General features: G+C 45.4%; 1 protein-coding gene across 4 annotated transcripts; it reads left to right on the top strand.

Moving 5' to 3' along the window:
- The first annotated feature begins 587 nt into the window (after positions 1-587).
- On the top strand, positions 588-26,941 carry LOC122207383 (zinc finger protein 883-like). 4 transcript variants are annotated; one of them, XR_006196804.1, is made up of 9 exons: positions 588-1,724; positions 1,812-1,902; positions 4,110-4,192; positions 6,705-6,852; positions 7,147-7,242; positions 9,861-12,228; positions 13,864-14,086; positions 25,814-25,888; positions 26,402-26,712. XR_006196804.1 is itself a non-coding variant. In XM_042917517.1 (6 exons), the coding sequence occupies exons 3-6, from the start codon at positions 4,163-4,165 to the stop codon at positions 11,480-11,482; spliced, it is 1,896 nt and encodes a 631-aa protein (XP_042773451.1). In that variant the 5' UTR covers positions 588-1,724; positions 1,812-1,902; positions 4,110-4,162; the 3' UTR covers positions 11,483-12,705. The 4 variants fall into 4 exon arrangements, 1 of the variants encoding a protein (XP_042773451.1); XR_006196806.1 differs by lacking the exon at positions 26,402-26,712 and adding an exon at positions 25,981-26,001 and having other exon boundaries at positions 9,861-11,396; XR_006196805.1 differs by lacking the exons at positions 25,814-25,888; positions 26,402-26,712 and adding an exon at positions 26,904-26,941.
- The last annotated feature ends 1 nt before the right edge of the window (position 26,942 follows it).

The following is a 26,942-nucleotide window of genomic DNA, read 5'->3' as shown; positions in this document are numbered from 1 at the left end:
AGATCTGGCCACAGAATGTGAGAGCACGGGGTATCCGCCCGGATTCCGGTAATGACGCGGAACCTCACGCGTGGGACTGCTGTGTCGGGTTTTCTGAAGCAGGGCTGCAGCTCCACTCATTCTACGACAAGTGACCAAAGGGACCAGCCCACCGGACGAGACCTCTGCTCTCCGGATGCACCCCGACCCGCCCCCAAATACTCTCGACAGTCATAGATGGCTTAGTAGACGCCCGCAATGGTTCCTGTCCACTTTTCCCGGGGCCGCCAACGTTAACCTCCCTTCTTAGGGCCGTGCGACGGCTCGTCTCTGAGCGCAGAACACGCGGGAGCCGGGGAGGCCACGGCCGAGGCAGGGCGTCCCAGCACGGGGCAGGGAGGGACTACATTTCCCAGAAGCCTCCGCGCACACTTCCGCTTCCGGCTCTTTTGTCTGGACGGGCTTTACTCGCGGCAGCTCTGTCCTAGCGGTGCTCCCTTAAAGTGACCTGCTCGGTGTCTGGACCGGGGAGGAGCAGACGCTGGACGGGGGTGTGTGTGTCCAGCAGTGGGTTGTCAGGCGTGGGGGGGGGGGGGGTCTCACCGCGTCCCACTGGGGTTCTCCCAGGGCCTGCTGACCTGACCATAATCCCTTCTTCTGGAGTCGGGGTGCCGTCTGTCTGGGCTCGGCCACCTCGACCCTGCCCCTCTGCTCTGGCTTTTGTGTGTACGTGACGGTGGTGTGTACGTGTGCTTAACGTCTGGGATACCTCAGGTCCTTTGTTGGGAAACGGGCTGCGCGCCCGCATAGCCTGAAGCGCTTGGCTGGAAGGCGAGGCAGGTAGGGCCCAAGGCTCTCCGTGCTGCCAGGTCAGAGACCAACGCGCGCCTGCCCTTGTGCCTTTGCAACCCACGGCGTGGTGGAACCATTGCGTAGACTCAGTGTTGACGTGAGACGCTGTGGACGTAAGGGATCTGTGTGTCTACAGCTCGAGAAAGCGGTTATTGCATAGTGATGGAACCGTAAGCATACCGAACGTCGCATCCCCCGTGTCGTATCCGTCAAGCGAAGTTTACTGTTCCTACCTTTTAAGTGGTGATTGTGAAGGTTAGATGGAAATTTGATATGGGACAGTTGAGACAGCGCCAGGCACTAAGTAAGGGCTGGATCAGTAGTAGCCATTATTAATAGTCGGTATCCCCCTTCCCACTTGTACATAAAAAGAAACAGAAACCCAGGGTGGAAAAGTTACTTGCTCTGGGTCACCGAGCCAGCTGGTCCATAGTAGAAATGAGAACCCGGGTGCCTTCACTCCCGGTGGGCCGCTTGCCATCATGGCCTGCACTTGTGTGTCCTAAAGGCACGTTGGTAACGGTATCTTCACTCGTCTGTGATGATCTATGTTCCTGGGTGTCTGTCTCTGCAGGGCCCTGGGGTAAAAGTTACATTGAGACTCCCCTGTGAATAGGGCTTCCTGAAGCCTGAGTGACGGCTGAACTTCTTGGCTTTAGTCTTCGCTCAAAATAGACTGCTTCAGACTCCCTGATTACTGTGACGAGGGGGGGGGGGGGTCTCAGAGCATGAAAAAGAAGAATTCAGTCCAGAATCTCTTGCCGGAGTTTCTGGGAGAATGTTGGTAAATCCCCAGGAGGACGCATGGAGGATTTGGGTGAGGTCGCTCTACGGAGATGGTGGTGTGGAGGCTGTGGTTCAGGAGCAGCAGATCCGCAAACCCCAGAACAGAGGTAAGATCTGCAAGGGAGACAGGCTTCTGCTGTTAGCTGGGCCCCTTCAGGGTGCGCACATAACCTCATTTTGGTTTGTCTTTACAGCAGCCTTGTAAAATGTGTGTGGGCAGGTCTGACACGTGTCATCAACTTCCCCATTTGTAACAAGTGATTTATGGAAAGCGTCCGGTACGTGGTGAGTGCCGTGAGTAGTAGTAATTTTACTAACATCATTCCCTTTTTACCTGAAGCTCCAAAGGGTAAGACCTCTCACCCTCCGTCCTCTTTCTGTTATACCAGATGCCTCTCCGAAGGAGGACAAGGGGGCGTGCCAGACTCCTTGGATGGAGAGAAGGAAATGGGCAGGGAGAGGCTGATGAGTTGATTTGGCATTCTAGCACTTGGGGGAGCTCAGGGGCTTGTGTCTACAGGGCCCATTGCCCGCTCTGGTAGGACTCCTTTCAGACTCTCTGAAGTATTCTCTCTTAAGGAGGGAGATACAAAGGGATGGCCCAGGTTAGAAGGGGATTCTGCGGTCTATCTGTGGTCTGGTTTTCTCAGACATCCTGCCTGCAACCCCTCTGGTTTCTCAAGGCCCTGAAACTTTTTTTTTTTTAAATGTTTATTTATTTCTGAGAAATAGAGAGAGAGAAGAGTGCAAGCGAGGGAGGGGCAGAGAGAGGGAGACACAGAATCCAGAGCAGACCCCAGGCTCCGAGCTGTCAGCACAGAACCCGACGTGGGGCTTGAATTCACGAACTGTGGGATCACGACCTGAGCCGAAGTCGGACGCCTAACCCCCTGGAGCCACCCAGGTGCCCCTCAAGGCCCTGAAACTTACCGGTTCCTGTCTCTACCCTATCTTTCAGCGTTCAGCACAGGGAGGGGACAGGCATCTCGTGGGGAAGTCGGGGTTTGGGGTATGACCAAATACATTGATTATGCCTTCTGTTTTCATAAAACAAAGGCTAGAAAGAAAATCCCATAAAATTTTGGTTAGTGGTGATATGCAGAAAATAGTAATAAGAATTAACTGACAAATGACCTTTACTGAATGCTTACTGATTTGAACCCTTTATATACGTTAATGCACAATGCTTCACGGCGGATACTATTATTATTCCCATTTTTCACATGAGGAAACTGAAGCACAGAAGAAACCTGCCTGTAGCTGTGCAGAGCCCAGGATTTAAAGCTGGCAGGCGGCCTCCAGAGGCAGTGTTCTAGTGAGAAAACATTTAGGGGCGGGCATGCTTTTTTTTTTTTTTTTTTTTAAATCATGAAACTCTAAACTGTTTTTGATAAGGGCTTGAAATTCCTATTTCTTCCCCAAACAAATCCACAAGGGGCTTTACATATTCCTTTCTGGTGGTGGTGGAGGGTGAGAGCTGAATAATAAACTGTAGAGTATTAGGACAACCGAATTATATATGGAGTAAAATAAATGGTGTGCAACCGTCCCATCCAGAGACAAGCTCAAAGAAGTGCTCAAAGTTAACATTATTGGTTTTCTCCCAGTAGGCAAAAAATCAAAATGGGGAAGGCAGTCGCGAACAGGAAGGTGCTTGATGGGCATGGGGTCCGACAAAGAAGTTAGGGGATCATTAATTCATTCCCAACACTTTGGGCCTGTTGCCGTCTGGTATACTATGTTGGGTGCTTGGGATGCAGGGGAGGCTGAGATGACAGACGACGATTTAGTGGGTCACCTGTGCGATGGAACGAACCTAGGATGGCTGTAGACTTGGTGGGGGCCTGGAACACTCACGATCTGGCAGCTGATGCTTCCGGTGCCCTTGACCGCCAGCTTGGGTACCGTTGCCCTTTTCCTCTGCGGCCCCTTTTTCTTGTTCTGTGAAGTTGGAAAGTTTCTCTGTTCATGAATAAAGGAGGCAGGAGATCTGTAAGCTAGCTTCCTGCCAAGCCTAACAGTATGTGCTTTTTTTGGTGTGTGTCACGGGGATCCTCATTCTCCGGGAACAGGCTCAGGTATGTCCTGAACCCAGTTAATGATCATACCGTTCCCTAAGTTTACATTCAGTCCACTCTCTAAGGTTATCTGGGAAGCCTCATAATGTGGATGTCTGCGGGAATCCTTCAAACCATGTGACAGGCCAAGGTCAGAGGTACTTTTTGTCAGAAGAGGCTATTTCCAAAATAACAGGTCTGAGATACATATTAATAAATGGGATCCTGGGGCACCTGGGTGGCTCAGTCCATTAAGCGTCTGACTCTTAGTTTCGGCCCAGGTCATGATCTCCTGGTCCGTGGGTTCGAGTCCCTTGTCCGGCTCTTCACTGTCAGTGCGGAGCCTGCTTGGGATTCTCTCCACCCCCCCCCCCCCAAATAAATGAATAAAGTTAAAAAAATAAACTGTATTACTTTTTCATACTTTCCTTCCAGTTCTGCCATCTTGGGACTCTGCCCTTTTCTAAAAGAGGTCTCTTGAGGAGAATATGGCTGCTGTTGGGGCAGCAACGTCTCAGGTGAGTCGGGGGTTTTCCTGTCCTCCCTGAAACTTCGTTTTAATTCCTGAAGCAAATAAGTTTCTCTCTCTTCACATGAAGCTCGTCAGCCCTGTCCGCATCAGTAGTTTTAAAAGATAGAATCAAGAGGGTGGGATGGACCGCCAACTCCCATCAGTTGGCAATAGAGGGCATGGGGAGGGAGAGGTCTGGGAGCATGGTTGGGTGAGAGTCAGGCCTCCTTTTGTCCCCTTGAGGCATTTGGCTTAGATCAGCAAAGACCCATGAAATATCTATGGTATCCACCTGCTTAGAATGTTCTCTGTGGGGTAAAAAGACATGAACACAAATCTGTGTGGCACAGATCAGTAAACTTATGGAGAGCCTCCTCCAAGTGCTTTAGGGAAAATGTATGATTTCAGAGGAGAGTGAGCAAGCGTGTCTGGCTAAGAGAGATTGGGGAAGGCTTTATTCATTCAGTCGGCACTTTTAAGCCCTTTTAGGGAGCCCCCGGCTAATAGAAGCAGTGAGATTTGAAATAGGCCCTGAAGGATGAGTAGATTTTTGAGAAGAAATATTTGGGAAGTCAGTGACATAGGCAGCTTAGAACTGAGGAGACGTACTGCTTCCTCTGAGACAGGAAGAAAGGAAGTCATTGAAATCATGGATATAAAAACTTAAAGAACTTAAGAAGCTTCTGATCTGTTTGCCATGTACTGATAATCACACCCAAAGTTCTTTCCTAGATTTAATTCTCAAGCTTGGTATACTTCTGTTTCTTACTTACTGTGTCTCTTTAAAAAAAAAATTTTTTTTTAATGTTTTTATTTATTTTTGGGAGACAGAGGATGAGCAGGGGAGGGGGAGAGAGAGAGAGAGAGAGAGAGAGAGAGAAAGAGAGAGAAAGAAAGAGAAAGAAATAGAGAGAGAGAGGGAGACACAGAATCCAAAGCAGGCTCCAGACTCTGAGCTGTCAGCACAGAGCCCGACACGGGGCTTGAAGTCATGGGCCGGGAGATCATGACCTCATGACCTCATGACCTGAGCCGAAGTCTGACCCTTAACCAGCTGAGCCACCCAAATGCCCCTACTGTGTCTCTTTCTTAATGAAGATAACCTTAAGGCTTGCTGAACAATAGGTTTGAATGGGAACACCCTATCCTTAACTCAATCTTTTTTTTTGGGTTAAGTTACTTTGTTTAGCTGAGAAGTTTTAATGGGCCTTTGTCGCTCAAAGCCTTTCTGAGATTTACTTCCTCTTGTATGAGGTGTAGAAACAGTTTGCTTTTCCAACCATGTGAAGCCCCCAATTTTGGGACTCCATTTTATTTTAGCTTGAAAGTCAGTAAATTCCTTCCAGAGCGCAAGTCTTTGTTTTCTTTGCCCATTACATCCAGAAGCCTCCTGCACAAACTAGCATTCTGGCTCTTTCCTACTTCTTCCCCCAGAGCTACAGGCTCAGTGAACTTTTGGTGTTGCTTTCATGGCTCTTAATTACTTTGCCAGTGTGTATCAAGAGTCTACATCATTCCAGCCTTAAATACCCATTTCTTTCAAACTCGCTGCCTTAATGTCAGCCAACGCCCCGGTATATTTGAGGTTTTTGTTATGACACCTTCCGCTTCAAGGTGCTAGTTTCTGAATTAATTAGGATTGGCTAACTTGTAACTGGTGTCACCGATAGACCCCAAATGTATAAGGGCTGCGGTAAGATAGAAGTTTCTTTCTTGTTCTTGTTTCTTTCATCGGTTTCTTTCATCAACCATGACTGGGTCAGTGGGTTGATAGTGTGGCCATTCAGGGCCATGAGCTGCCCGAAGCTCTGATATCTCTACCACATGGCTCCCAAATTCACTTTTGGGTTCATCCATACTAGCCAGCCAGAAGGGGAGAACAGCATGGAGGAATGTATGAGTCAGGCCTGCGTGTGGTGCGTTCTCTTGTCTTGAACTCAGTCACATGGCCCCATCTAACTGCAAAGGAGATTGGGAACGTTTGTCTACCTAGAAAGGTGAGGAGGGGAAGTGTAGCTAGCAGTTTCTGCCACTCTCCTCAGACATTTACGTTATTTAGAACTATTGTGCTATTGTAAGTTATAAATAGATAAGAATCTGTTTATAACCCTTTTGTCATGTCTCTGACCATTTTATTATAATAGTTTTTTTTTTCATGTTTATTTATTTTTGAGAGAGACAGAGACAGAATGCGAGTGGGTTAGGGGCAGAGAGAGAGGAAGACACAGAATCTGAGGCAGGCTCCGAGCTGTCAGCACAGAGCCCGATGTGGGGCTCGAACCCACAAGCTGTGAGATCATGCCCTGAGCCGAAGTCGGACGCCCAACCGACTGAGCCACCCAGGCGCCCCTATAATTGATTTCTAGTTATACGATTGGCATGTTAAAAGGGTATATACATTTTAAGACTCCGTAACCTACAAGTCAGTATGCTTTTGACACTGTGAACATGGTTGGATCCATTTCCTCTCTATTTCCCTCAGCCTCCCCTAATTCTGCCTTATTCATCCATCCCTTCAGAACCACTTGCCGGTGTTTCAAGACTTTGTGTCATTCAAGGATGTGGCTGTGAACTTCACTGAGGAAGAATGGAGAGAACTAGACCCTGTGCAGAGAGTCTTGTACAGGGATGTAATGCTGGAGAACTACAGGAACCTGGTCTCCTTGGGTAAGGTTGGGTCCTCACCTCAGGTAGGCCTTTTGGGATGCCCTTGCTTTCTAAAGAGTCCCTTGCTCCTGTTAGGGGAAGATCACAAAGGAGGCTTTGGTTAACTTTTCCCTCCAGTTTCCAGAGCAGATCCTTAAACTGTTTCTCACCCCACGTTGGTTGAAAATATTTAATTGCTTTTGGCAATTAGTTATTTTGTTTTCTGCTCTTAAAAATACAAGAGTAGGGTTGGAAATGGGGTGGTCCTCGGTCTTTGAAACCGATCATCACATTCCGTTTCTTTTCCTTGAGTAGGGTTTCCATTTTCTAAACCTGATATCATCTCCCAGTTGGAACAAGCAGTAAATCCACGGATGCAGGAGGGAGAGGTACTAAGAAGCAGCTGCACATGTAAGTGGAAACAAGGCAGACAGCATCATTTGAAATATGAGTTAGGGGTTCTTCCCCAAATTCTCTGGCCTATAGAAAATGTTGAGGCCTCCTCAAGTCTCATCTTCATTTGGACATGATCAGAGTCTTGTTAGCCTAACTCTACTTCTTCCCAGACTCAAAGAATGGTGTACTTCCTCCTTAAAGTTATAGCCCTGACACTCGATGCAGAGATCACTGTTGTGCCTCACTCCAGGCATTGTATGAGGTCATTCCCTTTTCCTGTCTAGTTGCTGGAGTCTCTCCTTCATTTACTTTGTTTTCATTGCACCTGGTTTTTGTCCTCCCTAAAAAGTATGAAGGGTATGAAGGAGTTTGAATGTAAGTTTAAGGAATGTGATCTTACATCCAATTTTAAGGTTGTAAAATTGATAGAATTTGCTGAGTATATGTGGGAGGTGAGGGAGAAACAGACAAAGATGATTTCCAGGTTTCTGGCTTGGTGATGTAGGTGGATGGAAGTTCTTTTCCCTGAGATGGAAAACGCATGAGAAATGGCAAGTTTGGGGATGGGCGTGGAAGATAAGTTCTGTTTATTCTGAGCTGTTTGAAGAGTCAATGGTAGGTCTACACCAGTAGTTCTGAAAGACTGGCAGTTTTGCCCCCAGGTGACATGTCTGAAGACTGGGAGGGTGCTATGGGCATCTAGTGAGTAGAGGCCAAAGATGCTTCTAAATATCCTATAATGCACAAGACAACCTCTCACACAAAGACTCGTCTTGCCAAAATGCCGGTAGTGCTGCAGTTGAGAAACTCTGGCCTAAATAGGGGTGTCTGGAAAGTAGATAAATATAAGAAAGAGATGTCAAATGGATTTTGGTGAAGGAAAGAGATCATAACTGGTTGTACAGATTTGAGAATCATCTGAGAATAATAGATGGTAATTGAAGTCGCGGGAGTGGATGAAATATGAAAATAGAGAAATAGAGCATGAAAAATTGAAAGAGAACCTAGAAGCCCAATGAACATACACATTTAAGTATCTGCTATCTGTCTGTCTATGTATATATCTATATCACTTGTGTAATTTTTCAAAAATAAACACAGGAGGAAAATGGTATCAAAATAATAAAATGGTAATAATTTTTAATAATGGGCGATGGCAGTAAAGATATGTCATACAAATTTTATCAATGTAAATGAAGGAAATCCAAATGTAAATGAAAATCCAATGTAAATGAAAAAATCCAAAAAGGATACTAAGACAGGGTGGCCAGAGTAGGAGGAAACCAGGTCAGATTTTGTCACTGAAGCCAACAGAAAAGAACATTTCAAGGAGAGGAGGTGCTCATAGCGTTATGAGATCAAGAGAAGAAGACCTGAAGAGTGTCCATTGGACTTAATAGGTCATTCCTTCTTTTCGGCTAATCCGATAGTGGATTAGCCCCCCTGCTACTGTTCTTGTCCCCTGCTTCACTTCCATTGCTTTCTTTTAAGTTTCATTTTCGTACATTATATAAGCCACATACAAGATTACTTTGAAAATGGTCCAGCTTGCAAAACATGTATGCTCTGTTTGACCCTTGGTAAAGTACTTACAAGATCCCCAACTACGAAGCCCCAATTTTACAATTAAAATGTATGTCATGTGTAGTTTATGAGGAGGCTGAACTAGTACCAGTAGTAAGCCTAATCCCTGATCCTCCTAAAATTTCTGCGTTCTCCTGAGCTTTGACCCTCTTTGTCTTTGATTGTGTGTGTGTGTGTGTGTATTTTGGAGGCCCAGAGAGAAGGAAAAAAGTGAAAGCTAAAGGAGATCTCTGGCAAATGGTAACATTCATGGTAGCAAAGGACAATATGGGAAATGATCTTACTGAATCTGATAGCAAGCTCAGACGTCATCAAAGAGGGTTACTGTGGAACTAGACCAGTGGGCACAGAAGATGTAGCACTGAAGAATGACCCTAGCTGTAGTGAACTCCAGATGAGGGGCCTGGGGACTGTTGGTGGTGATAGTAGCAAAAGCAAGGGAAGGTTCTAGCAGTTCAGAGGCTAGGGGCAGCTATCATTCCTACACTGATCACCTCACAGTTGAAATCTCCGTAACACATTATTTTACAGCGTCATCATTCTTGAAATTATTTGATTAACACCTATCTTCCCCAATAGACTACAAATCTCAAAAGAGATTTGTACTATGTCTTTGTTCATCACTGAGTCCTAGCCCATAATAGGTATTCAATAAATTATTTTATTTATCTATTTATTTATAAATAAAATTCATAATTTTATAAATTAAAAAAAATGTTTAGTTTTGAGAGAGAGAGAGAGAGAGACAGCGTGAGTGGGGGCAGGGCAGAGAGAGAGGGAGACATAGAATCTGGATCAGGCTCCAGGCTCAGAACTGTCAGCACAGAGCCCGACACGGGGCTTGGCTTGAATTCACCAACCTTGAGATCACGGCCTGAGCTGAAGTCGGACGCTTAACCGACTGAGCCACCCAAGTGCCCACCGTAAATTAGTTTTTGACTACTAGACTTATATTCGTGACCAATAGTATTTATGCAATTATTATCTCATTCCTGCTGTAGCCATTTCCTTCTTCTAGTACAGGGAACATTTTTACTTTTCCCCTGCAGATTTGGAGACCAGAAAATTAAGCCCAAAGAATGTATTTTCTGAAGAAGAATCATACCAGGGGATAAGTATGGAGAAAAACACAGAGGTTGATGCAAGTTTGAAAGAAGCCTGGGGATATACAGAGTTCAAAGAGGATGCTCAAGATAGACTCCGGAAAGAAGCAACGGTTATCTTCAAGAAACTAACTTCTGTAGCTGAGAGTAACCCCAAATGTATTGAATCTGGCAGACGTGTTAGTCAAAAGTCAGACTTTGTCACACAATCAAGACATCCTAAAGAAGAGAGACCATATATATGTGATGCTCAGGGAAAGATCTTTAAACAGAATTCAAAATTAGCAAGACATCAGAAAGATAGCACAAATGAGAAAGCTCTTCAGTGTAATGAATGTAGTAAACTACTCAGTGATCGCTCAGTATATGTGCAACATTGTGTAGCTCATAGTGGAGAAAAAAATTTGGAATGTAATCAGTATGGGAAGACCTTTGGCCATGGCATACACCACACTGAACATGAGAAAACCAATATTGGAGAGAAGTCTTATGAAGATAGGAAAGGCTATATCTGGGACTCGTACCTTACCAAACATCGTCAGAGTGTTCATGGTGGGAAGGAATATGATGCGCATGAAAGAGCCTTAATTCAGAATGCACCTTTTATTCAGCATCAGAGAACCCAATACAGAGAGAAACCTTATGAATGTAGTGAATGTAGAAAAGCTTTTGGTAATTATTCAGCCCTTACAGTACATCAGAGAATTCATACTGGAGAGAAACCATATGAATGCAATGAATGTGGGAGAGCCTTTAATCATAGTGCCTCTCTTATTCAACACCAGAGAATCCATACTGGAGAGAAGCCCCATGAATGTAATGAATGTGGGAAGGCTTTTATTAAGACAACGCACTTTATTCAACATCAGCGAATTCATACTGGAGAGAAACCTTTTGAATGTAACGAATGTGGTAAGGCCTTCAGTCACAATTCATCCCGTATTGAACATCAGTTTATTCATACTGGAGAGAAGCCCTATGAATGCAGTAAATGTGGGAAAGCCTTTAGCCACAACTCATCCCTTATCGTCCATCAGTTTATTCACACTGGAGAGAAACCCTACGAATGCAGTGAATGTGGCAAGGTCTTCAGTCAGAGCTCACACCTCTATCAACATCAGAGAACTCACACTGGAGAGAAACCTTACCCCTGTAATGTCTGTGGGAAAGCCTTTAGTGATCGATCGGCCCTTATTCGCCATCAGAGAACTCATACTGGAGAAAAACCCTACACGTGTAGAGAATGTGGTAAAGCTTTCAGTCAGAGCTCAACTCTCATAAAACATACAAAAATCCACACAGGAGAGAAACCTTACACCTGTAAAGATTGTGGGAAAGCGTTCAGCCAGAGTTCGTCTCTTACTCAGCATCAGAAGATTCACACTGGAGAGAAACCGTTTGGTTGTCCTGAGTGTGGGAAAGCCTTCAGCAGAAGTGCCCATCTTACTCAGCATCAGAGGATTCACACTGGAGAGAAGCCCTGTGAGTGTAATGAATGTGGGAGAGCTTTTAGGTGTAGTTCAGCCCTCATTAGGCATCAAAGACTTCATAGTGGAGAATCACTCTGAACGTGTCATCCAGACTCTTCACTTTGTTAAATACCAAAGAATCAGACTCTCGTGGGTTATTATAATTGTGATCCTTTTTTTTTTTTTCCAAATGCTGAAAATGCTCCCGTTTCCTCCTGCAAAGGATTAGCTGCCGGAATACCACAAATCCACAGGAAGAAACACTGATCTGAAACCTGGAGTAGCCCAAGAGACTCCAACCATCAGACTTTCTGTGTGTGCGTGTATGTGTGTATTTTCATCTGTACCTGAAAATGACTAATGTCACCAGGAAGTGATTTTTTTTTTTCCCCGGCCCCAGGGATAGGCTGTTCCAACACGCAAAGGAGTTCTAGTTCAGAATTGAGCCCATTGCTCTTCCTTGTACTGACTGGAATACTGCCGTGTCCAAGTTCAGTCGACTCATGGTGGATCGTATATTCAGCGACCTTTCTATGAATCTTTGCCTTACTATACAATTATTCCTACCCCTAGCAATACTGTCCTCACTAAAAGGGCTCCTTTGAACTCTCCCTTCTCACTGACTTTCCTATCCTTCTACTTAAAGTGCTTATATAGTGTTAGCTACAGCTTCAAGTTCAACAGGGCTTGAGTTTCAGAGCTGAAAAGCACAACTGAAGATAGAGAAAAAAAAAAAAGGATTTTTTTGTTCCGAAAACTGTAAGACAAAATACTCTGATGGAATGGTGACATCTGGAAATAATCATTGAAATACATGAATTTTTTAGTACTTCCAGAAATTCCAGGTGAGGGAAAAGAGTCCTCCATAACAGTGTCTGTTATTAGAAACCGAGCCCTTAAAATAATGTTCAATAACCCCTTAGGTAGCAAGGTCCTTTCAAAAGCTTTTCTTTGGAGCCAGTGGTTTGGATTGTGGAGAAACATTTGCCCTACCTCCAGAGGCCTCATCATAGATAAGATTATCTATGTTTAGAACAAGTTTATATTGTTAAAACAAACTTATGTGGTTAAAACTACTCATGGTTGACTTACTTGTGTTGAATAAAGGGAAAATGAATATACATGTTATATCTCAAACTCCTCCAAGAAGCTTGGATAGATTTCACTATTGTGATGAGCTCATTGTATGTTGACTCCAGGTTTGATTTGAGGATTGCGGGACCAGATCTTTGTTGATTAAAGCAGGACTTTCTGCCTTTTCTGAGGAGGCATTACTATTTTTTAGGGTTGTTGTTTTTTTAATCAAGAGGCAGTTGTGGGGCGCTTGGATGGCTCAGTCGGTTAAGTGTCCGGCTTCGGCTCAGGTCACGATCTCACGGTTTGTGAGTTCAAGCCGCATGTTGGGCTCTGTGCCGACAACTCAGAGCCTGGAGCCTGCTTCAGATTCTGTGTCTCCTCTCTCTCTGCCCCTCCCATGTTCACACTCCGTCTCTCTCTCTCAAAAATAAACATTAAAAAAATAAAAAAAGAGGCAGTTGTTACATTATCACTCTTTAATTTGCAAGTTAGTCTTCTTTAAGACCCAACTTAAAGTGTCACCTTGTTCCTGACCACCACAGTTGAAAATAATCTGCTCTTCTGAAAACCTGTGCCACTCATTATATCCCTCATATATGCCTATAAAATCTATTTTTAGTTCGATCTTCCTATTGGGCTTTCTCTCTGGCTTTAACACAGTTCTCCCTGTGAGGAAAGTAACTATCATGTTAGGTCTTTTGTTGTTGACTTTAAGCAAAGTACCTGCACACTTTTTTTTTTTTTTTAAATTTTTAAGTTTAGAGCATGAGCGCACAAGAACAGGGCAGAGGGACAGAATCTTAAGCAGGCTTCATGCTCAGCACAGAGCCCGACACAGGGCTTGATCCCACAGCCCTGGAATCATGACCTGAGCCAAAATCAAGAGTAGGGTGCTCAACCAACTGAGCCACCCAGGTGCCCCCACATGGTTTTAAAAATTCATATACTGGGGTGCCTGGGTGGCTCACTCAGTTAAGCGTCCAACTCTTGATTTTGGCTCAGGTCATGATCTCATGGTTTGAGAGTTCGAGCCCCATGTCGGGCTCTGTGCTGACCGCTCGGAGCCTGGAGCCTGCTTCAGATTCTGTGTCTCCCTCTCTCTCTATCCCTCCCCCACTCACGTTCTGTCTCTCTCAAAAAGAAAAAAAAAAGTTAAAAAAAAGATCCATTCTTTTCCTTTTACAAGCATAAGGTAAGGTAGAAGTCAATGACCAAACTGCCATTTGTTTTTTGTTTGTATTTAGGTCTCCCCAAACCCCTTTCAGAAGATTTCCCTGGCAGTAATAGCTAATACTTGTGAAGATTTTTTATACTCCGGGCACTGTTCAGGCACCTCTACGCACCAGCTCATTCATTTCTCCCAACAGTGCTCTTAGATAGGTACTCTTATCCCTGTTTTCTAGAGGAGACAACCACGGCTCAGAAAAGGAAAGTCACCGGCCTACTCAGAAGCGGCGTGGAGCTGAGACTTAAACTCAGCTAGTCTGGCTCAAGACTCTTAACCCTTTGGCGACGCTGCCTCTTTGCACGTGTGGGATGTATGTGCGGCCCTGAGATCAGTTGAGGAAGGCTGCTGGGCATGCCAGTCACCAGGGCATGTGGTAACTGAATGGAACTACTTGCTAGGTAAGGATGACGGATGCATAAGTGACTGGGTGGGACCACAGATCTCAGAACTTGCTTTTCTCCATGTTACCCAACCCGGTAGCCTTAGGGAAGACAAGCTGCCAAGAGTAGAGAGCTTCTATATTGGCTTAGAGGCTAAGCTCGGAGTGAGAGTGCGCTTCACATTGAATACCATCCAGGGGCTCCTGGGTGGCTCAGTCGGTTGAGCGTCCGACTTGGGCTCAGGTCGTGATCTCACAGTTCGTGAGTTCGAGCCCCGCGTCGGGCTCTGTGCTGATGGCTCAGAGCCTGGAGCCTGCTTCCGATTCTGCGTCTCCCTCTCTCTCTGCCCTCCCCCACTCATGCTCTGTCTCTCTCTCTGTCTCAGAAATAAATAAACATTAAAAAAAAAAAAAAAAAGATACCATCCGAAGGGAGCCTTATTGGATGAGACAGTCTTGTCTGGGATTTGTTCCTACCCAGGCTCCAAAAGAGAGTGTTCTGGACCAAGGTGCCCTCTCTAATATACTCCAGGTTATGATGCCTACTTAGGCAACAGCTGTAAGTGTAATAAGGTATTAAATAGCATACTGGAAAATCAGAGAGTGGTTTTCCTTGGATAGAACAGCCCAAATTTACTTAACTAGCCCTTTTTAGAGAGGCCAACGTTTTTGACAGCTCCTACGTGGTCCTTACAACTCATGACTGTGACAAGGTCAGGGGCCTCTTAAGAGTAGAGGCAGGGGGCTGGGTGGCTTAGTTGGTTAAGCATTGGGCTCTTGATCTCAGCTCAGGTCTTGATCTCAGGATTGTGAGTTCAAGCCCTGCATTTCAAAAAAAAAAAAAAAAAAAAAAGAGTACTGATTGTTCTTTCTGAAGAGAGCCTTCTGAATCGTGCCCCCTAGCCCTCCTTTGTACTTGGTGATTGACCTAGCAATAACCACACATGAGAAGGGATTCAGAGGCATCTCTGCGGCGTAAATTCAAGAGGCCAGAGATGAGTTCCAAGAAATGAGGAAAAGAACGCAGAAATCCTTGAGATTTGTTTTCCTTTTATTTCTCGTCACTTTAAGAGTATGGCCTGTGCTTCCTGTGACGCTTCGAAATTATTCCTAATCCAGTGTTGTGTGGATTTATGTCATTATCCCCTGCTCATGAGGAGGGGAAAGGTCTCCAACAGAGGAGGAAAAGGCTTGAAAATCACAGATGAGTTAGGGGAGTCCTTTCCTCCAAAGCTGATCCAAGTTGCAGGCAGTGTCTTTTAATGCTTTAGTTCCCTTCCCTCTCACGAAAGGCTCTTTGCTTTCTACATTGGCTATAAAGGTTGTCCAACTTCTCTGCTATTTGGGGAGGAGATTTCTTTTTTGTATCCCTTTAGCCTGCTTTCCTTGTGGACCCCGAAAAAGAGTTGCCGGTGATTATTTTTCACTTTTAAAATGTGTCCTCAGGTTTTCTTTCTTGGGAATGCTCACACGCACTTAGTTCACTGGCGTCTTGTTCCTGTTTCTGGACGAACCCAACCTTTCTCACTGTAATCTCTCGTTCACGAACCAGGTGGAGGCGTGAAACCCTTTTCCCCTTAGACAGCCCTACCTGTTTAGGTGATAAAGACAGAAATTAATCACCTTTCTCCTGCCTTTCCTGTTTTGGCGTAGCTGCTCTTTGACATTGAGTTGACCGCAGGGGGGGGAGGGGGCAGGTAATGAGGGACATTTGGGAGTTGTCATGGAGACCAAACGGGGACTAGGAGGGTAGGAAGGGGGCGGAGAGGAAACACTACACCTGCTGATTGGCTAGGAAGCCACACAGTTGCTTCCCGGGTAAATGTCCCCCCATTGCAGAGACGGAGGGATGGGAAAGGAGGTGGGGCATGGTTCCCCTTCCTCCAAGGGAAGACCCTGTAACAGGCCGTTGGGGTGGGAGCACTTGACCGTGGCCACTTTGGGTCCAGCACCCTTTGAAGAACAAGCTCCCAGGCAGGAGGGATCCTTACAACACAGGGGAAGGGAACAACACCCCAGAGGGAGCCTGGGTTGTGTCCCACCCCCTGGCAGCGTAGCTCCTTCCTGCTGCACACCTTGATAGCTTGGGGTAGGGGTGTTTGGGGACTGGGCTGAACCTATCCCTCTGCAAACCCAGGTATCTGCCTCCTGCCTCAGTTTCCCTCCTCCCAGTGATTAGCCAGGTTGGATCGCCAGGCCCTGTTAGGAGCCTGGCCCACTTCAAAGTGAGTAGTTGGCATAACATGCCATATTTTAGCCATTGTGTGGGCTGCAGGCCTTCAGAGACTGCAGGGATCACTGTGGGCTGGCCCTAGCCAAAAAGACCCTTTCTAGGCCACAGAAATCAACCTAAGATGATGAGCATCGAGGCTACCAATGTTTTGTCTCTTGAAGGCAATCAGCCCCCAAGACAAATAGCCCCTGCACCCCACAATCATGCTGGGTTTGCACAATAACCTAAAGATCTGTCTGCCAAGAATGCCAGCTTGGCCTTAAGCCCACGGCGGGCCTCACTCAGGGATGGGTAGGGTCTGGTCTGTAACTTTACAAAATATTTACAGACTAGTTTGTATCGAGTAATGCTTTAAAAAATAACCCTCATTTTTTCCTTCCTTCCTTTTTTTTTTCTTAAAGTTTATTTATTTTTGAGAGAGAAAGAGTGTGAGTGGAGAAGGATAGAGAGAGAGAAGGAGAGAGAATCCCAGGCAGGTTCTACACGGTGGACAGTGCGTAGCCTGACGTGGGGCTCGAACTCACGAACCCTGAGATCATGACCTGAGCCGAGATCAAGAGTCAGACATTTAACTAACTGAGCCACCCAGGGGCCCCCCCATTTTTTTTCCTTCTTATTTTTTTCCTGGGTGTGTGTGTGGTGAGGAGAAAGATAAGTCAGTATGAGGACCCATGAATAACTTAGTGGTTTGGGTTTAAACACACACACACACGTGCACACACACACAGTATTAGCATGGACTTCCCCCAAAGCTGACTTGGACAAGTGTTTGGAGGTAAATAGTTAATTTGGAGGTGATCCTAACAAGCATGGTGAGGGACTGGGGAAGTGAAACAGGTAGAAAAGTCTATAAAGGGCAGTTAATGAGCAGATGACCATTGAGGCTCAGTGCCTCTGGGGACCCCCTGAGAGATTGTGTAGAACGCATCTCAGACTTGTCCCAACGAGGGTCCAGGAAGCTGGATATATATTCACCAACTTCCATTCCTCATTGGTTGAGGTTTGCTTTGGGAGTGTTAACCGCCCGGTACTTCTGTACATCTTTGCGATATAACGGATTGCATCTTTTCATTTTACATGTTTATTTTGAGAGAGAGAAAGAAAGAGCCTGTGTGACACGAGTGGGGGAGGGGCAGGGAGAAGGAGAGAGAGAATCCCAAGTAGGCTCCACTCTGTCAGCACAGAGCATGTCACGGGGCTCGATCCCCTGAACCGTGAGATCATGACCTGAGCTGAAATCAAGAGTTGGATGCTTAACTGACCGAGCTACCCAGGTGCCCCTAACTGATTGTATCTTTAAGGTAACGCCCCAGAAATGGAATTTGTTGGTCAAATTGTACCCATATTTTGAACACCTGTTGTCAAGTTGCCCACCCAGAAGTCACCTGTTTACCTTCCCCCACAGCTGGTGTTGCACCCTTAGCCATGGGGGAAGAAAATGGAAGGACTGGTTGTGACAAGGGTATCTCAGTGGATAGGCCAGGCAACCATGAGGGTAGGATCTAGGCCAAGGGGAAGAGTGTTTTCATCTCTTCTTGTTCACAGAGGGCAGAAATGGCAAGTTAGGATAATTTCAGTGACCATGTTCTTTCACCTTATTTAGACCCTGGGGGACAAACTTCCTGATTATTTTTTTAGGAACATAATAAACCAAGCGTGCTTCCATTTTAGAGGATTTGAAGCTAGGGAAACTTTAAAAAACTTTGGGTGGCTCTGTCAGTTGAGCGTCTGACTTCGGCTCAGGTCATGCTCTCACGGTTCGTGGGTTCGAGCCCCCACGTCAGGCTCTGTGCTGACAGCTTGGAGCCTGGAACCTGCTTCGGATTCTGTGTCTCCCTCTCTCTCTGCCCCTCCCTCACTTAAAAACATTTGTGTTTTTAAATAACATATATTTTTATTTATTTTTGAGAGAGAGAGAGACAGAGCATGAGTAGGGGAGGGGCAGAGAGAGAGGGAGACACAGAATCCGAAGCAAGCTCCAGGCTCCGAGCTGTCAGCACAGAGCCCGACGTGGGGCTCGAACTCATGGAGGCACCCCTATTGATTTGTATTTTTTTAAGTGTATTTATTTATTTTGAGAGAGAGAGAGAGAGAGAGAGCGAGTGGGGAAGGGACACAGAGAGAGGGAGAGAGAGAACTAGGCTCCGTGCTATCAGCACACAGCCCAAGGCAGGGCTCACATGAACCAGTGGGATCATGACCTGAGCTGAAATCAAGAATCAGGCACTTACCCGACTGAGCCACCCGGGCACCCATTTGTTTTGTTTTTTAGACTCCACATATAAGCTGGGGGATCTTGATTTTACATGTTCTTCATTGCAAAGATGTGGCCTCTCTCACTGAGAGGCACATGTGGAACTCTGTATACCCACTGGTGTGCTGGTAAATTTTCAATGAGTAGCTCTCAGGAGGGATAGTGGGGAGAGACCGATTTGTAGTATTTGCCATTTTCTGCGGTGCAAATAGTCCCCTCATGCCTGATTTCAAGTTACCAATAGCGCTGAGTTGGGAAGAAATGGGCGTGATTGGCTCTTGGGAGTGGTGCCGATGGCTCTAACACACCACTGGGGGGTTTTTCTATTTTATCAGAAAAAGAGATGGGGTGCCTGGGTGGCTCAGTCGGTTGAGCATCCAACTTTGGCTCCGGTCATGATCTCATGGTTCGTGAGCTCAAGCCCCGCATCGGGCTCTGTGCTGACAGCTCAGAGCCTGGATCCTGCTTCAAATCCTGTGTCTCCCTCTCGCTCTGCCCCTCCCCTGCTCACACTCCATCTCTTTCTGTCTCTCAAAAATAAATGTTAAAAAAAATAGTTATTAGTCACATTCTGTCAGTTCAATCTACTTACCACGAGGAAAAAGAGGGCAGCATTTCGTAGGCGTTTCAAATACTTTGAAATTTTCCCGAGTGTCTCCATAACCCGTACTCTCAAAGAGCTTCTATTTTCTAACTCCAGCTGATCCTGTTAGCAGGACCACTGTTAAAGGATCCAAGTGGCAGTTGCACCATAATCTCTATGAATCGTGCCCCCCTGGAGTCCCATAGAGGAGAAAATAGTAGTGGAAAGATTCTGGGAAATGTCTCTTTGGGCTCCATGTTTGAAAAAGACTGTGAACACCTGAAACTAACATAACACTGTATGTTAACTCTACTGGCATTTTCAACGTTTTTTTTTTTTTTTTTTTTATTTATTTTTGGGACAGAGAGAGACAGAGCATGAACGGGGGAGGGGCAGAGAGAGAGAGGGAGACACAGAATCGGAAACAGGCTCCAGGCTCTGAGCCATCAGCCCAGAGCCTGACGCGGGGCTCGAACTCACGGACCGCGAGATCGTGACCTGGCTGAAGTCGGACGCTTAACCGACTGCGCCACCCAGGCGCCCCTCTACTGGCATTTTCAATAGAAGTACATTAAATGAAAAAAAAGAAGAAGACTGTGAAGATAATAAGAACTGGTTAGAAATGTATAGGAACACTTCAGGAAAGATGCAGAGAAGTCGTTTGTTCAAGAGAGGTTTCAGGCAATTAACAGTTGTCCTCATGAAAGCCCCAAATTGCACAAATGCTAGGAATGTAATGTGTTTTTGTTTTTGTTTTTAGCACTGTAATTTTAACGTTAGGTTTAAAATCCAGTACTGCTGCTTAGCTCCCAAATATAAGGTAATGCTCGGTCATTATATATTCTTTATATAGCGCATAACGTACGAGCCATGATATATGTGTGTGCATAGCTCTCAGCCATTTTATATATGTAGGTCTAGATATAGATATAGACAGATATCTTACTCTACACCAAAACTCATGCTAGGGGTGCCGGGGTGGCTCAGTGGATTGAGTGTCAGACTCTTGATCTTGGCTCAGGTCATGGTCTCACCGTTAGTGAGCTCACGGTTTGTGAGCTCAAGTCCCCCCGTCGGCTCTGCGCTAACAGGGCAGAGCCTGCTTGGAATTCTCTCTCTCTCCCTCCCTCCCTCCCTCCCTCTCTGGTCCCCAGCGCCGCCCCCCTCCCCCATAAAAAAAAAACTTAAAAAAAACTTTTGCTAGAGAGAAGCCATATAGTGTAGTAAGTATGGAAGAGCCCCCCGTAATCACTGAAACCTAATTGATATAAGATAATCCACACGGCAAAGAAACCCTGCGAATATCTTAAAAGTGGAGGACCCTTGGCTGTGACACACCTGTTACCCCTCACTCCATCATTCACACCAGAGAGAAGAATGTGAACTCAGCAAAGGTGCCAAAGCCTCTGGTCTTAGCTTCATTCACTCTTCGTGGGAGAATTCACACCGAAAAGAAACTTTAAAAAGGCCGTGAATTTGCGGGGACCCGTCGTGTCGTCGTCGCTAGGCTTTTACTCTACATCTGCAGATTCACCCCAGGAAAATCCTAAAAATACAGCAAAGCCTTCTGTGTTCGGTTCACCTTAATCTGCATCAGACAATGCACGTGTGATGTTAATAAAACAGAACCTATAAATATAATGAAAGTGGGAATATTTGGGACAATGTCTACCCATAGATTATTGATATGTGATAACGCACACTGGCACAAACAACAAACTCTAGAAATACAATCAATGTATTGTGAAGCTATGGCCTGGAATCCTATGCTTAGCATTGTGGATTTTATAGGACACCAAATCCTGGAACTTAAGTAAGTATACAAAAGACTCCAGTAACACCAGCCTAATTGTATACAGGAAAATCCTTACTGGAGAAAATACTTATATTTCAGTAGGAATAGCAAAGCCTATAGTGGCTCATTTCCAGTCCTCTCTAAGCATAGATTTTAGAACTGAAAGCGAACTTCAGATATCTAGTATAGATCTTGTGTTTTATAAACAAGGAGATAGAGGTCTGGAGAGATTAAATAATATGCTCAGGCCATGTTTGCTTTATTTTTTTGTTTCTGTGTGTGTGTTTTTTTGGGGGGGGGTGTTAGTCAATAGCAGAGCTGAATTAAAAAAAATTATAATGTTTGTTTTTGAGAGAGAGGGAGAGAGACAGAGAGTAAGTGGGGCAGAGGGGCAGAGAGAGAGACAGGGAGACACAGAATTTGAAGCAGGCTCCAGGCTCTGAGCTGTCAGCCCAAAGCCCGACGCGGGGCTGGAACTCATGGACCGTGAGATCGTGACCTGAGCGAAGTCAGATGCTCAACCGACTGAGCCACCCAGGCAGCCCATCTACAGACGTTTTTTCCCCCAAATACTTCTGGGTGACATATAGACCATAAGGGAGTAATGCCATGGGTACAGTGGACAGAGAGATGATTCCAGAGGGGGGAAATCAGTGGGCTGAGTGAGGGACAGGAGGGGACCTGCTTACTGACTGTTTGGTGGCACTTACTGACTGGAGCACTGGGCTGGGGCTGCTGTGATTTCCTGCCATAGGTCTGTGAGTGGAGTGCGGGACGTGTGCGCCAGGCTTTGCCTGAGGCATTTGGGGATTCGCTGGGTGAGAATCGCTTTTCCTTCTACTGAACTGAAACCTCAGAATATCACAAAGCTGTGCAAAGAATTCTGTGTGAGAGCAACCATGGGTAAGAGATCACTGATCCCAACTGACGCTAGGAAGTATCTCAGAGGGGCACCCGGGTGGGTCAGGTGATTGAGCGGCTGACTGTTGGTTCCAGTTCAGGTCGTGATCTCACGGTTCGTGAGCTCAAGCCCCGCGTCGGGCTCCGCGCTGACAGCTCAGAGCTTGCTTGGGATTCTCTGCCTCCCTCTTTCTCTGCCCCTACCCCGCTCTCTCATTCTCTCTCAAAAGTAAATCAATAAACTTAAAAAAAAAAACCAAAGTATCTCAGAAAGACATTTTGTCTACTGTGATTTTGTGAGTGAATGAATGAGCACATTTTGTATATTCACGAGACTTCCATTCTAGATCAGGAGTTCTCAACCAGGGTGGTTTTTTTGCCCTATCTCCTGGGTGGGGGGGGACAATTACTAGTCTGGAGACCTTTTCAGTTGTCACAACTTGGAGACAGGGTGTCACTGGCATCTAGAACACAGAGGCAAGGGATGCTACTGAACATCCTACAATGCACGGGACAGACCCCCCCCCCCCCCCCCGCCCCCCACCTCCATTTATCTGGCTCCAAATGACAATTGCACGGAGGTTGAAAACCCTCAGCTAGGCAATTTACCATGGCTGTAGGTGACCACCAGGTGGCAGTCATGCCCGCTGCTGAGACGTTAAAGGACCTCACCAGTAGTAGCAGATTGGAATAGTCCATCTAATCTTACACACACAAATCGTTTTATTATTTATTTATTTATGTATTTATTTTTCAGTGCATTTATTTGTTTTGAGAGAGAGAAAATGCACGTGCGAGCACGAGCTGGGGGAGGGGCAGGGAGAGAGAGAGAGAGAGAGAGAGAGAGAGAGAGAGGAGAGAAAGAGAATCCCAAGCAGGCTCCACACTGTCAGCGCAGAGCCCCATGTGGGGCTCAAACCCACAAACCACGAGATCATGACCTGAGCTGAAACCAAGAGTCAGACACCTAACCGACTGGGCCACCCAGGCGCCCCCACACAAATTGTTTTTAAGTTACAAAACTGTAATGTTTTGGGGGGTGCGTGGGTGGCTCAGTCGGTTAAGCGTCTGACTTTGGCTCAGGTCATGATCCCGCAGTTTATGAGTTCGAGCCCCGAGTCGGGCTCAGTGCTGACAACTCGGAGCCTGGAGCCTGCTTTGGATTCTGTGTCTCCCTCTCTCTCTGCCCCTTCCCTGCTCACTCTGTTTCTCTTTCTCTCAAAAACAAAATAACATTTAAAAAAAATTTAAAAAGAAACCCAAAAGGGAAATATTTTTTGCAACAGACTCAAACAATACAGAAGTATATAAAATAAAAAGTAAGCGTTCTTCTGTTCCCCCTTCAATTCCCACTCTTTATTTATTTATTTTTAAATGTTTATTTATTTGAGAGAGCGAGAAAGAGCACAGGCAGGTGAGAGGGAGAGAGGGAGTCCCAAGCAGGCTCCACACTGTCAGCGTAGAGCCTGAATCAGGGCTTGAACTCGTCAACCGTGAGATCACGACCTGAGCTGAAATCAAGAGTCGGGTGCTTAACCGCCTGAGCGACCCAGGCGCCCCAATTCCTATCCTTTAGAATTAAGTTTGATGTGTACCTGACTGACCGGATTCTTATGTATATGTGTATGCACACACACATGTAGCTAGTGTTTTACTGTTTCTTTTGTTTTGCAATTCACTTTTAATTCTCAGCATTATCCTGTGGACGTAAGCAATTGAAGTCTACTTCCTTTTTTTAAATGGATGCTTAGTGTTCTGATATATGCATGCACTGTATTTATATATACTCTTACTGATAAGCATTTGGGTTCTTTCCGATTTTTTTGCCGATCCACGCAGTTTTGCGGTCCTGCTGTTATTTCTGTAGGATAGATGCCTGGAAAGATGAGAGCTGGGATTTAGAATACATACATTTAGAATCTTGGTGACTTGGCAATACTAATCTGTACTTTCACAGTGTACCTATTTCCCCGTGCTCTTTCCTACATTATACTATCAATATTTTATTATTTTAATGTGTATTTTATATTATACTGCATTCTTAGGCATTCATCATCTTATATGTTTATTTTCACATTCATCAGCCCAAGAATTGCCCATTCATTTCCTTTTCTCATTGTTTTTCAAGATACATGGTGTTTGTTTTTGTTTGTTTGTTTTTATTTTTTTATTTATTTATTTTTATTTATTTTTATTTTTGGGACAGAGAGAGACAGAGCATGAATGGGGGAGGGGCAGAGAGAGAGGGAGACACAGAATCGGAAACAGGCTCCAGGCTCCGAGCCATCAGCCCAGAGCCTGACGCGGGGCTCGAACTCACAGACCGCGAGATCGTGACCTGAGCTGAAGACGGATGCTTAACCGACTGCGCCACCCAGGCGCCCCTGTTTGTTTGTTTTTAAATGTTTATTTTTGAGAGAGAGAGAGAGAGAGTGAGCAAAAAGGGGAGGGGGAGAGAGAGAGAGAGAGAGACAGAGGATCCAAAGCAGGCTCTGAGCTGTCAGCACAGAGCCCGAAGTGGGGCTCAAACTCATGAACTATGAGATAATGACCTGAGCCGAAGTGGGATGCTTCACCAGCTGATCCACCCAGGCGCCCCATCCTTTTCTCATTTTTAAAAAAATTTGTTTATTTTTGTGAGAGAGTGAGAGTGAGTGGAGGAGGGGCAGAGAGAGAGAGAAAGGGAGAGAGAAAACCCCAAGCAGGCTCTGTGCCGTCAGTGCCGAGCCTGACGCGGGGCTTGAACCCACGAACCGCAAGATCATGACCTGAACCCAAATCAAGAGTCAGATGCTTAGCCAACTGAGCCACTCAAGTGCCCCTCCCTTTCTCATTTTTATACAAGTTTTCTTTTTTATCAGTTTGATGTTGCTCTTTATACATTTTGCTTATTAATGCTTTATCTGAGATGTTTTAAAATTTTATTTTAGAGAGAGAGCATGAGCAGGAGAGGGGGACAGAGGCAGAGAGGGAGAATCTTCAGCAGGCTCCATGCTCCATGTGGAGCCTGATGCGGGGCTCAATCCCATGACCCTGGGATCATGACCTGAGCTGAAATCAAGAGTCAGACACTTCACTGACTGAGCCACCCAGGTGCCCCTAGATATTCTAGAATTGATATTCTCGATATTCTAGATATCTATTGATATTCTCGATATTCTAGAATTCTATTCTAGAATTGAAAAGAAAAATAATGGCAACAAAAAATGTAGTGGAAAGGCTTAGCAGCAGATTAGAGATGATAAAGGAGCCAGTAAACTTAAAGACAGATCAGTTTGAGAAACCACAGAAAAGGGATTAAAGAAAATTTGAGCAGAGCCTCAGAGACATGGGGGACAATGTCAAACAATCTAATATGCATGTACTTCAAGGCCCAGGAGGAGGGAGAAGTGAGTGAAATGTGGGCAGAAAAAAAGCATTTGAAGAAACAATGACTGAAAACTCCCCAAATTTGCTGAAAAACACCAACTTATGGACCTAAGAAGCTCAGTAAAGCCAGTAAGACAGATCTCTCTCTCTCTCTCCCTCCCTCCCTGTCTATCTAACTTCAGCACATCATAAACCTCTGAAAACTGAAGATAAAAAGACCTTTGTAGTAGCCAGAGGAAAATATATATTCAGGGACTAGGAAAAGAAGGACCCATTCCCTTCTCATCAGAGATTATGGAGGCCAGAGGAAAACAGTAAAATATTTTTAAAGTTCGGAAAAGCAATGGCCACCCTCAAATTCTGTATCTATCAAAAAATATTCTTTGAGGGGTGCTTGGCAGGTTCAGTCGATGGAGCACGTGGTTCTTGATCTCAGGGTCGTGAGTTCGGGCCCCATGCCGGGTATAGAACCTACTTAAAAAACAAAATGTTTGTGGAAGTGAGGAAAAAATAAAAATAAATAAATAAATAAATAAAGGAATTTTCAGATAAAAGCTGAGAGAATTTGTTGCTAAATGAATTGCACAATGAAAAATAATAAATGTCCTTCAGGCTTGAGAGATATGATAATGAAGTGGAAACTCAGAACTGCAGGAAAAAATGAAGAGCGCCAGAAACGATAAAAAAGTAGGTAAATACAAAAGACTATGTTTTCTCTCTTTAAAATATTTAAAAAAAAAAAAAAAATTTTTTTTAACGTTTATTTATTTTTGAGACAGAGAGAGACAGAGCATGAATGGGGGAGGGTCAGAGAGAGCGAGACACAGAATCTGAAACAGGCTCCAGGCTCCGAGCTGTCAGCACAGAGCCCGACGCGGGGCTCAAACTCATGGACCGCGAGATCGTGACCTGAGCCGAAGTCGGACGCTTAACCGACCAAGCCACCCAGGCGCCCCTTAAAACGGTTTTTAATGTTTACTCATATTAGAGAGAGAGAGAAAGAGAGAGACAGAGTGTGAGTGGGGGAGGGGCAGAGAGCGAGAGGGAGACACAGAATTAGAAGCAGTTTCCCGGCTCTGAGCTGGTATCACAGAGCCCGATGTGGGGCTCGAACTCATGAACCACGAGATCATGACCTGAGCCAAAGTTGGGTGCTTAACCGACTGAGCCACCCAGGCGCCCCTATTTATTTATTTTTAGATCTCTGTGTGCGTGAGAGCCCTGTGACTGCTAGTGCAACTCGGTAATATTGCCTTTATTTATGCTAAGCCCTCCATAGTTTTACCCACTATTGCTTCTGCATCACCAGTGCCAATGTCAACAGAGTGAAAAATGTGAATAATATCCTAGTAATAACATGAAAATAATTTTGACCTCACACACTCCCTGAAAGGGTCTCCCTGGGCCCCAGGAGTCCAGACCACACGTTTGGAACCACTGGGTTCCTGGCAGGCATCAGAGTTTCTGGAAGATGAAGGCAAGTCCTTACACATATTTTATGCTTATTATACTTAACCCATTAATGAAATCCACTAGCTTTCTTCCTCCCCCCCCCCCACTCTACTCCTTCCCCCGCATTGCCAAAGGCAGAGGTCATTAAACTGGATTAAAAAATAATACTTATATGATGCCTACAAGAGGCTCATTTTATCTTATTTTAAAGATTTTATTTATTTTTAAAATTTATGTCATTTTATTTTAGAGAGAGAGTGTGTGTGTGAGCCGGGGAGAGGGGCAGAGG

This window comes from Panthera leo, chromosome E1 (genome assembly GCF_018350215.1).
Source record: "Panthera leo isolate Ple1 chromosome E1, P.leo_Ple1_pat1.1, whole genome shotgun sequence".
Lineage (NCBI taxonomy): Eukaryota > Metazoa > Chordata > Mammalia > Carnivora > Felidae > Panthera > Panthera leo.
Note: the sequence above shows the minus strand (reverse complement) of the source record. Positions and strands in the feature narration are given on the sequence as shown.